The following is a 12,047-nucleotide window of genomic DNA, read 5'->3' as shown; positions in this document are numbered from 1 at the left end:
GCCCTCTTCCCCTAGTGCCCCCCACCATCTCCATCTGCCCTGCACCCCTATCATTTTAACCTCTCAGCATTCAAACAGGAAGCCAATTGCACTATTTGATATTTTCAATCCAGCTAGCAAGTTAGGATGCAGCTTGGGTCAGGTGCCCACCCCCAGCCCAATCACAGTTGATCAGGTGGGCTGGGTCATGGGGCTTGAAATTTGACCACCGGGGCAGTGAGCAGGGAAAATACCATAATGTGTTTGCATCATTACTTGTCGATGAAGCATGCCATTGATTTAAAGTCTCTGATATCCCAGAATGTCTTTAAGCTTGGAGCTTGTTGAGTCTTCTAAAGTGTTCTTCCAATAGAAAAAAAGAAAGGTGGTTGGGGGTTTTGTTCTTTATTTTTTGTTTTTCCTGATTCATTTTATAAAGAGCCCTGACTTTGGAGTTCCAGGTTTGAACCACTGTCTTGCACTGAGGCTGGACAGAGTCAGCCACTGATGTGAAGATGAATGAAAAGAGTTTTCTTAGGGACTAAGCCCAGGATCCTGAACTCAGGAGGATTCTGCAGACTCTTGCCAAGTCCCCCGGACTTGGGATATAGCAAACAAAACCAAATGATGATGAAAGAGGTTAACAGGGAGCAGCAGAGAACAATAAATAGGGGAGTCCCTTTTAAGGAGCAGAATCACTCTCAAAATGGGGGAGTACCTGGCAACATTTTTCCAGCAGGATATCAGAATTGCTATGGGCCACACCAGCGGTAGCTATGTGCCTCCCATTCTTCTCCTCTTGGAGTGGGAGTCTTATTGAGTTTTCCTTCCCCTGGTGTATATGTGCGGGAAGAAAATTTGTCATTTATTGGCCTCTGAATCAAGAGGAGCTGCATCCAGTTCTGATAAGGATCACAAAATATTGATCTTTAAGCCAGATGCCATGATTGGATACATTTTGGGGGTCCCTAGGATAGGGATGAGCATGTTTTACATGAAATAGGCATGTGAATAATTGTGACCTACAGTTGAGCTGTGATGGAATGATTGCATTGATGACTCTACCCCCCACGCCCTTTAGTAGTTCACTCCTGCACTGACTCTGGGCTTGGCTATGGGACTTGCTTTAGCCAGTGGGACAGTGATATGGTTTGGCTCTGTGTCTCTACTAGAATCTCATCTCGAATTGTAATCCCCAAGGGTCAAGGGAGGGACCTAATGGGAGCCGACTCTCTCATGGGGGTGGTTTTCTCCATGCTATTCTCATGATAGTGAGTTTTCATGAGATCTGATGGTTTCATAAGGGGATCTTCCTCCTTCACTCTCTCTCTCACCTGCTACCACATGTCTGCTTCCCCTTCTGCCATGACTGTAAGTTTCCTGAGGCCTCCCCAACCAGGCAGAACTGTAAGCCAACTAAACCTCTTTGTAAGTTACCCAGTCTCAGGGAAGTTCTTTACATAGCATTGTGAAAATGGACTAATACAGACAGTAACAAACTTGTCATAAGTAGCTGCTTGCCAACGTGCTTTTACATTTCTGCACTTTAAGGAAAGAGCTCAGGGTAGCCTGCTGGAAGAACACATGGAGAACAGTGTCATCCCAGCCAAAGTCACCGTACAGAACAGCCAGCCTACGGCCTACTCATTAACAGCCGGTGGAGACATAAACAAGCCCAGCTGAGATCAGTTGAGCCTGGTTCAGATGAGCAGAGCTGCCCAATAAGCAGGTAGACTCATAAGAAAGAAGTAATGGTTGTTGTTTGATGCTCATTAGTTTTGGGGTGGTTGTTGCACAGCAATACTTGGAGACATCTGGGCTGAAATTACAACTTCACCATTACTACTGTGTTCTTGGCAAATTATATAATCTGACTTAACATCAGTCTCTCCCATAAAATAATGATAATGCCTATTTCAGAGGATTGTTGTTAAAATTATGATATAGTGTGTGTAAAATAATGCCTGGTGTGTATAAACATTAGCTAATTTTCAGTGCTGTTGTGTACAAGTTGTTTTCTATACAATGATGTATGGCCCAGGGTGCAAGTAGGGGCAGAAATCCACTTTTTTCTCTACTTGCCAAGCCATGGGCTCTGGAGTGAGACACTGTCCATCTATAAGAAGGGGCACCAGTTTCTAATTTGCACAGTTAGTATATAGGCTGGCACCAGATCTGCTATTACTATTGATTTCATTATTCACTTTTCATCTTGTTTTAGTATAGTATTGTCATTAACTCAGAGTCCCAGAAAACTTGACATTCCTACATTCAACTGCTTCTCTCAAGCTATCTCCTAGTGCCAGTGCTCAAGTGTTCTAACCTGAAACTCCACATGTCTCCTGTTAGGGTGACCAACTCATTCTGGTTTACGAGGACCTTCCTGATTTGGGCACTAGAAGTCACACATCCCAGGAAATCCTTCCTTTCCAAGCAAACCAGGATAGTCTGTCTCTGTGGGTGTCCCCTTTCAACCTTAAGGAGGGAAAATGGCCCAAAAGTATCCACTGATTGTCCCCTAAACATTAGTTTGGCCTAAAGCAGGATCTATCAATAGTCTTCTTATTAAGAAAGTTCAAAAGCTCTGGGTAAGGGTCACTGGTGCATGGGTGTCACAGGTCTTGCTGACCCCATCCCTCACCTTCTACCATCAATCAGACCATGAAATCCATGGTCCCTGCTGTAGGTATTTACCTGGGACCTTTTACCCTCTTCTTCTTGGCTGACTGAAGCCTGCACCTGTCATCCTTCCTCTGTATTCTGGCTCTTAGTCCCTCCTCCAGCCATCCTCTTGAGGCATCCTCTTCAGCTTTCCTCCATGTGCTTTGTGCCCTCAGAGCCTGCCTCTGACCACTTAGCACAGGAGGAGCTGTGGGTGCCCATCTTCACAGGCCCCCAGCTACTGCCAGTAAACTCCTTCCAGACAGGACGCCATGGACAGAACTGGGGCATCAAGGTTGAGCACAGAATATGATGGAGAAGTACACAATAGAATCTTGTAGGTGTGAGGCAGTAGCCCAGATGGTGGTTTCCAGATGGGTCTGAAGCTGATTTTCTGCAGGGAGGGTGATGAATTGACCTTTGGCTGAAGCCTCATGACTGTGTGGGAAGCAGAGTGGGATGCCAGGACCTTCTGGTCCTCAGGAATGGCCCCCAAACAAACCAGCTTGGAATGCAAAGGCACATCTACTGTGAGACTGATGTGGATGGCATCTCTGCTGCAAGGTCTGAGCTCAGAGAGCTGTGGGACAGGACAGACTGAAAAAGGCTGGGTCCTGTGCCCATGATCCTGAAGGCGCTGGATACGGAAATGAGGTCCTAATGTGGTTATTCCACAATATCCGATGTGGTTATTCCACAATATCCCATGTGGTTCTCACTCACGGACCTCTTTCATCATTTTTGCTGCTTCCATAAACTGCCTAAATATTAGTTTACTTACAATTTTTTTTAATTTGGTGTTTTTAAAAACTCCAGTGCATTTATTTTAAAAGAGAATGACTAAAATGAAAAGCCAGCAATCCTTGCCTTGAATACAGAATAATCTAAATAAAATACAACCAAATGTTATTAAAATTCTAGCTTGATGTTGTTGCTTACTGAAGGTTTGGTGATATAACTTGCTCCCTCTTTGTCAAAAAGAGAGATTAGCAAGTATTTGAGTGGTGTTGAAGATGTCTTGAACCTCCTAAGCTGCACCTTTCTCCTGGACATGATCAGAAACAGAATGTAAAGGGGAATGACTCACTCAGCATGCGATTCAGCACTCTTTAATGCTATGTCTGGGTATCATGTAAATCTTGTACTTTCAGTGAGATAAGTCCTACACACTGGAAAATTGGCAGAGGAGAAAGAAGGCAGGACTTGGAGTCTGAGAGTATGGAACTGAGTGGCAGGGCTGATCCATCCTGGCTAGGTAAGTTTGAACAGTTTTTGAAATTTCCCTAAGCCTCAATGTCCTCATTTGCAAACAGAATCATAATAGCTGACCTACCTGTTCCCCAAGGTTGGTAAGGTTTGGACCTAAGTGTGTGTGTGTGTGTGTGTAATAAAAGGACACATGGTTTGCAACAGTCTGAAACTCTTTCAACTAATAGATTATTCCATAGGGATACATTATAGGTAGAATGTAAGAAAATTTATTCTTAACTGATATTTATTTGTAGAATTCTGCACAATTTTCAAGCTATTTTCCCTTATATTATTTAACTGACTGTCCCACACCATCACACTACCCAACAATCTAGGCAACATACCTTGATAGTACAAACGGGTGATCAAGCCTTAGAACAAACTCAAAACTTTTCTCTTTTAAAAAAAAATCACAGATTATAATTGCACTATTGTAATCAACCCAAATGAATCAAACACTTGTGGCTTACTGATAATAATACAAATTTCAATTACTCTGATTACCCTCATTATTATCATTGCTATGATTATCACAACTATGATTTATTGGGTGTCTACTGGCTACCAGAGAGAGCTCTAGGCACTTTGCATTAGTATCTTACTTAATCTACATATTAACACCAGGAGTGGGTACTATGATTACCCCCATTTTAAATATAAGGTAACTGTCCCTCAGAGTAGTTCAGTGACTCATCTGAGATCATACAGCTAGTATGTGGCAGAGCCTATGTGAGTTTGGGCCAAAGCCTGTGACCATTCACAACGTCTGCCTTCCCTTCTCACTATAAGACACATGGCTATCCCAAGCATGTGGGAGAGGCTTTGCCAAGGGTCTATCCCAATCCCTGTGAAAGGGTCTTCGCCATCAGGCACCTATAGGGCCTGAGGCATGAACAAGACCCTGAGGCAGGTCCAAAGATAAGGAGGCAGATAGACTGGCAGGCCCTGAACAAAAGGACAAACAGTTAACCATGTATGAAAGAGCATTCCCAGCTGCAACCAGCACTGTAACCAGCTAATCAAAACCAGGCCAAATCACATCCCAGGCAATTTTCTGGGCAGCCCTCAGAGAGTCACCCAGCCTGAGAAGTCAGTCAATTATGCCTGATCATTCTCTGCAGCCCTGTTCTTATAAAAGACAAGTCCAGACTGGCCCAATGTAGACAAATGAGCAGTTCTATAATCTCTGAAAGGCAATCTAATTCCCTTCAAATTTAAAAGTCTCTACAGTTTCCTAACAGGCCTCGGTGGGGCACAGGTAGAAATTAATAAGTTCATGGTGTGCCCAGCTTGCTTTCATTATCATTTTTTGCCATGCAGCAGACAGGATTTTCATTATTACTCAAGGATTTTCTTTTCTGTATCTGATTCTCTAAGAAGGTCAAATCTACAGAGCTCAGACACTGCGTTGAGAATTGAGTCAAGTCTAGTGGACTTGACTGAAGTCTGAGGGAGGTTTCATTGACCGAGCATCAGCACTTTACTAATCAGGTGGGGCAGAGATGAAAAGGAAATATCACAGGGAAAGAGAACTTAGAGTAAGTGCTGAGAAGCCCTGGCTCTAGATTCAGCCCCAGGCTAGCCTGTTCTGGGATGCTGGGCAAGTTGCTTAGCCTCTCTGAGTTAGTTATCTCCCCTGCCAAACTGGCAGGGAGGAGGGTATGGAATAGGAAACTCAAATTTATTAAACTTCTCCTATATCTTGAATCATTGCAAGATGTGTCATAGACATTCTTTAAATTTCATCAAAACAACAAACAGCTCCGGAAAGCTTGCATTATTTTACAGATGATGACAGTAAGGCTACTACTAAATCACACCGTCCGAATGAACCTTATGAGGGCCAGGGACTGAGCGACTTGGGTGGTGTGAATGAAACTGCAAACTCATACAACTTTTCTGGAAAGCAATATAACATGTTTTACAACCTTTAAAATGTTTGGCCAACTAAAATTCTGGAAATCCATCCAAACAACAGAATCTGAAATGTGGACACATGTTATAATAAAAGAGAATTGGAAATAGACAAACTGCCAGTCAGAGAATGGTAAACTCTAGAACACTCATTAAATAGGAAATCATGTAGTCATTTAAAAAGTTTCAGAAAAATATGATTAATGTGAAAAAATAAGTTATAGTATTCAAAATGAGGTATAATAGCAAGTTTTTTTTGTTTTTTTTTTGAGATACGGTCTTGCTCTGGAGTGCAGTGGCACAATCTCGGCTCACTGCAGCCCCAACTTCCTAGGCTCAATTCATCCTCCTACCTGACTGAGCCTCCTGAGTAGCCGGAACTATAGGTATGTGCCAACACACCCAGCTAATTATTAATTATTATTATTATTATTATTATTTTGTACAGACAAGATCTTACCATGTTTCCCAGGCTGGTATCAAACTCCTGGGCTCAAGCAGTCCTCCCCTCCTCAGCCTCCCAAAGTGCTGAGACTACAAGCATGAGCACCCAGCATGATCACAATTTTTGATAAAACAAAAGGTAGAAAAATGACAAGAAGGAAATATACTAAAATGTTAAAAGAGCCTTTCTGGGGTTATGAAAACATATACCTCACGCTTTTACTGTGTGTTTCACTGTATTTTCCAGTTTCTACAATAAATACTTATATATCTCACTTGTTATTGTCATAATCAGGAGATATACCATAAAAGCTATGTTAAATCTTTGAATTTTGCACTTATACACAAAATGCAATCATAATATTTATTTAAATGAAAATCATGTGAGATCATGTATGATTCTAAATGATATGTGTAAGATGGCAGAATCTATGTGTAAAATATTTTTCTTAAAAAAAAATTAAAGGGGGAGACAGAAAAGAGAAATAAGAGCACAAATGGTATGGATGGCACTGTCTTCCACAAAGCTTAGAGCCTACCTCCTGGGCTAAATGAGAAATAAAGACCACTGGGAAAGGGGTGGGAAAACTGACACACAATACAAAAGCAGCTGATAAGGGAGGACTAAAAGCTTCAGTTGACTTCGAGGAGTGATGGAGTTGGCAGATATGAATTTTTCGATTTTATGAGAATGATAGGGATCTGAAATAAATCTTCGGTATTTTCTTTTTAAGATAAATGTTTTAAAATAAACGCCTGCAGCATGGATGGATGGCTAGTGCCTGTTTCCTGTCTTAGAGCTGATCATAAATAACACTGAGAAAAATAGCTCTGGCCATTCTAAAACCACCTTTATTTTTTACTCCTAAGAGCTCAGAGGATTATATTTTGATGCATTAAGCTAGACTCTTTTAAGGCAGCTGCAAATAATAGAAGTATAGAAGTTGTCTTTAAATGGAAATAACTACTCAGGACTTGGCTTAGAAGGAAACTATGGTTTCAAAAAGTGTCTGAACAGTTGTGGGTGCATCTAATGGTCAGAATACAAATTCAAGTTTAAAGGCATTTGGTGGGTTTCTGACTTAAGGAAATCCTTTTGTGAGTCTTCAGATGAAACATTTAATTCTTCTTCGGCCCTGTAACCAACAAACTTAATAACCTTTTGTAAGTCCAAACTTTCAAATATCAGATTTGCTTGAGGTATTTTTTTTTTCTATTGTGGTCTGTACACTAGAGAGTTTATAACTTTACTGTAGAACAGCTTATTCAATGACTTCGGTTTCCCTTTCACTATTAGACGAGAACAGGACATTAAAGGTAGACATACAATCAGACACATTGCTCATCTTTTAAAGTGCCAGCCTCAGGACACTGCAATGACTTCATGTCATCTGATTACTTCCTGTTTGTCTTTTATTTTTCTCTGTCATATTTGAAAGAGGGGTCATATGTTCAGATGGAAAGGTGAATGAGAGGATCTTCTTGGTGGAAGGGCCTCTGCATATAGGCTGGGAGGAAAGGGGAGGAGAGAAGCGAGGGGTTCATGCTCAATGGAAAAAGGAAAGCCACTATTCAGCTGTGTATTTCAGATTTATCAAGATAAACCATAATCCTGCATTTTTATGCTAAATCTCTCAATTTCTAAATGTTGTTTCTATTTATTTTTTGCTCTGTCACACAGGATAGAGTGCAGTTGGTGCAATCATAGTTTACAGCAGCCATCTAAAATTCCTTGAGTCAAGCGATCCTCCTGCCTCAGCTTCCTGAGAAACTAGGACCAGGCATGCACCACCATGCCCAGCTAATTATTATTATTATTATTTTGTAGAGATGGGTTCTGATTATGTTGCCCAGGCTTGTCTTGAACTTCTGGGCTGAAATGATTCTCCTACTTCAGCCTCCCAAAGTGCTGGGGTTGCAGGCATGAGCCACTATATCTGGCATCTATTTTTTTAAGTGCATAATAAGCCAAACATTTCCATGACCCAAACATTTTTACTAATATTTGTTTAAAAATCTCATTTCCGGGGGTTGCCGATAATTGCGGACTAATACCATTATTAGCTATGTCCAAGAAAGAGATGTGTTAGAGTCTTCCTAGACTGGCAAAGAAGGTTTAGGGAAGATACTTCATCTTTTGTGGTAAAGACTGCAAGGAATTTATACTTCCAACTGGCATTTGGTAAAACTGGGACTTCTAAGGGTGATTGGGAAATGTATGGAAATGCCTCAATTCTAAACATCATGGAAGTCACAGGTACCCTTGGTGGTTTTCATTCTACATAAAATAAAGCTTTCTTCTGAGAGTAGAGTATCTCCCTCACTCTTTGCAAGAATGCTTATGGGTTTATCTTCACATAATACTGAATTTCCCCATCTAATATAACTACCTTCTCGCTCCATACTTTATAATATTCCATAATGAAAGATGTCTTCACAAAGCTTATCTCTTAGAAGTGCAAAAGAACCCCCTTTTCTCTGCCCAAGCAGCTCATAATGCAGCAAGCAAACTGTCAGAAAAAAATAGACTTCATCGTGGTGAAAACCTCAGCCTGGCACCCATCTATCATAAAGCAATCTTCCAGAAATCTTGAAAACCTTCATTAAATTTCCGGTCTTTCTCCCGACAGTTATAAAATGTTAACAATATTACTCATGATGCAGGCATCTTCAGAAATCCTTTGTCTAATCCCTCGTCCCACTACCATGACCAGTCCCTTCTCTTTGCCAAAATCCATGGAAGCATGAAGCATAGCCGAGTTCCTCACTCACCCCTCCTGGGATCTACCCCTTGAAGAGGGTCCGAGGAGGAAGCAGAGGTAGCCTTGATGATAGTGAGAGGCTCTCTAGCCACAAGAGGGAAATATGGCACTGCCTTGGGATTCCTCCTCCAGAGACACACCCACTTGGAAGCTCAAGGACAAGTGTGCACTCTTAGCAGATATTTCCTGGTCTTTTTTTTCCTCTCTCTTTTCTCTTGCCAATTTACCAAGCTATGAGTCTCCACTTATCAATTACATGTTGGTGGTGGGGCCAATAGGTCATCTCTCTATGGGTAAAATTCCCCTAAGAACATTTCTAGTCCAACTTCACCAACTCCACAGGCCACTTCAGCAATTTACCACTCCTTAGAAGAAGAAGAAACAAGGGTCTTGCACTGGAGGCAACATGAAGGAAAAAACAAACAAACAAAAACATAAGGATAGCCAGAATCCATCCCAGAAATAAGAGGCATACAGCTTTAACATCACAGGCTGATCTAGAGATGCACAGGGTGGTGACAATAGCTATAAAGCCATATTCTGGGCTTTGTGGAGATTTCACAGCACATCTTCAAAGTGAGCCAGGCCCAGCCGTACGAAGCCATAATCTCACCTGCGAAAGGAACTGGTGCATCTTTATCCAGGGCTACCAGTGGTGGGTCCAAAATGACTGTGTCATTGTTCTCAGTTATGACTCCATGATATGAAGTCTCGATCCATGGCTTGTGCTTATTGACTAGAAAATAGGGGGAAAAAAACAAAAAGGATCATTATTTAAATAACAAACCCATAATAATGTATTATTAAGATTGTATATTTGCCCAATCATAGGCTCTCATCCAACAATCCCATGAGAGACATGGAGCATGTCAATCCCATTTTAAACCCAGAAAAGCTTCAGAGAAGTGCAGGGAGAGGTTCAACACCTCACCCAAGGCACTCAGAAGGTGAGAGACAGCATTGACTATCAAACACTGTTTGTTTTGCCTCTAAGACTGTGGGTTCTTCACCTCATCAAAATCCCATTATTTGTATGTCTGGATATCCAGTATAGATAGATATTATTGAGAACTGACTGAAAGCTTTAATTCTGTAATGCTACCATCTATTAATAGATGTTTCAGAGTTAAAGTCCTTTGTCACTCAATAAACTAGCAGTTACTACTATGTATGCTCAGGTTGTGACCTCAACCAAATCTGATCCATCATTAGAAGTTACTGCGTTTTAAATACATGTATACATGTATACACACATATAAGTATCATTATATATGCAAAGATACAACAGATATTTGAATATTTTCTGATCATTTAAAAACTGTGTATCTCAGTGGTCTAAATCATCTAGTAACTTAAATTGTTCTTCAATAATTTGACTAGTTGAATTAAATATTAACCAATGAATAATTAATACACTGAAAATACATATCAAATATATTTTATGGGTTGAATTGTGTCCTCTACATAAAAAAATACATTGATATCCTAACACTTAGAATCCCAGAATGTGAACATATTGGGAGATAGAATATTTACAGAGGTAATCAAGTTTTAATATGTCATTAGGGTGGTTCCGCATCCAATATGATTAGTGTACTCATATAAAGGGAAAATTGTGGCACAGATATATGCATACTGAGAGAATCTCATGTGAAAATAAAGTTGTGCAGCCCCAAGCCAAGGAACTACAGGAAGCTAGGAGAGAATCCTGGAACGGAGCCTTTCCTAGAGCCTTCAGAGGGAACCTGGACCTGCCAACACCTTGATTTCATATTTCTGGCATCCATAAATGTGAGACAATAAGTTTTGTTCCCAGATTCCCAGTGATATGGTTTGGCTCTGTGTCCCCATCCAAATCTCATCTTGAATTGTACTCCCATAATTCTCATGTGTTGTGGGAGGGACCCAGTAGCAGATCATTGAGTCATGGGGGTGGTTTACCCCATACTGTTCTCATGGTTGTGAATACGTCTCATGAGATCTGATGGTTTTCTCAGGGGTTTCCGCTTTTACAGCTTCCTCATTCTCTCTTTGCCTGCTGCCATCCATGTAAGACGGGATGGTAAGAGGTCCAATTAAACCTCTTTCTTTTGTAAATTGCCCAGTCTGGGGTATGTCTTTATCAGCAGCATGAAAACAGACTAATACAGTAAATTGGTACCAGTAGAGTGTTGCATTGCTGAAAAGATACCCAAAAATGTGGAAGTGACTGTGGAATTGGGTAACAGGCAGAGGTTGGAACAGTTTGGAGGGCTCAGAAGACAGGAAAATGTGGGAAAGTTTGAAACTTCCTAGAGACTTGTTGAATGGCTTTGCCCAAAATGCTGATAGCTATATGGGCAATAAGGTCCAGGCTGAGGTGGTCTTAGATGGAGATGAGGAACTTGTTGGGGGATTGGAGCAAAGGTGACTCTTGTTATATTTTAGCAGAGACTGGCAGCATTTTGCCCCTGCCCTAGATACTTGTGGGACTTTCAACTTGAGAGAGATGATTTAGGGTATCTGGTGGAAGAAATTTCTAAGCAGCAAAGCATTCGAGAGGTGACTTGGGTGCTGTTAAAAGCATTCAGTTTTAAAAAGGAAACAGAGCAGGTAAGTTTGAAAAATTCACAGCCTGACAATGAGATAGAAAAGAAAATCCCATTTTCTGAGGAGAAATTCCAGCCAATTGTAGAAATTTTCATAAGTAATGAGGAGCCCAATGTTAATCCCTAAGACAATGGGGAAAATGTCTCCAGGGCATGTTCAGAGGTCTCATGGCAGCCCCACCCATCACAGGCTCTGAGGCCTAGAAGGAAAAACGTGGTTTCGTGGGCTGGGTCTCTGAGCTGTGTGCAGCCTAGGGACTTGGTGCCCTGCATCCCAGCTGCTCCAGCCATGGCTGAAAGGGGCCAACATAGAGTTCAGGCCATGGCTTCAGATGGTGCAAGCCCCAAGCCTTGATGGCTTCCACATGGTATTGAGCCTGCAGGTACACAGAAGTCAAGAATTGAGGTTTGGGAACCTCCACCTGAATTTCAGAACATGTATGGAAAT

General features: G+C 41.4%; 1 protein-coding gene across 1 annotated transcript in view; it reads right to left on the bottom strand.

Moving 5' to 3' along the window:
• The window catches only part of CLSTN2 (calsyntenin 2), a 636,147-nt gene that overhangs the window by 388,167 nt on the left and 235,933 nt on the right, over nucleotides 1-12,047 (bottom strand). The window contains exon 2 of the mRNA XM_024245139.3: nucleotides 9,625-9,747. Coding sequence (XP_024100907.2) covers nucleotides 9,625-9,747 — 123 coding nt within the window. The remainder of the gene's footprint in view (nucleotides 1-9,624; nucleotides 9,748-12,047) is intronic.

Source organism: Pongo abelii, chromosome 2 (assembly GCF_028885655.2).
Source record: "Pongo abelii isolate AG06213 chromosome 2, NHGRI_mPonAbe1-v2.0_pri, whole genome shotgun sequence".
In the NCBI taxonomy this organism is placed as follows: Eukaryota; Metazoa; Chordata; class Mammalia; order Primates; family Hominidae; genus Pongo; species Pongo abelii.
The sequence above is the reverse complement of the archived record's forward strand: the minus strand, read 5'-3'. Positions and strand labels throughout refer to the sequence as shown.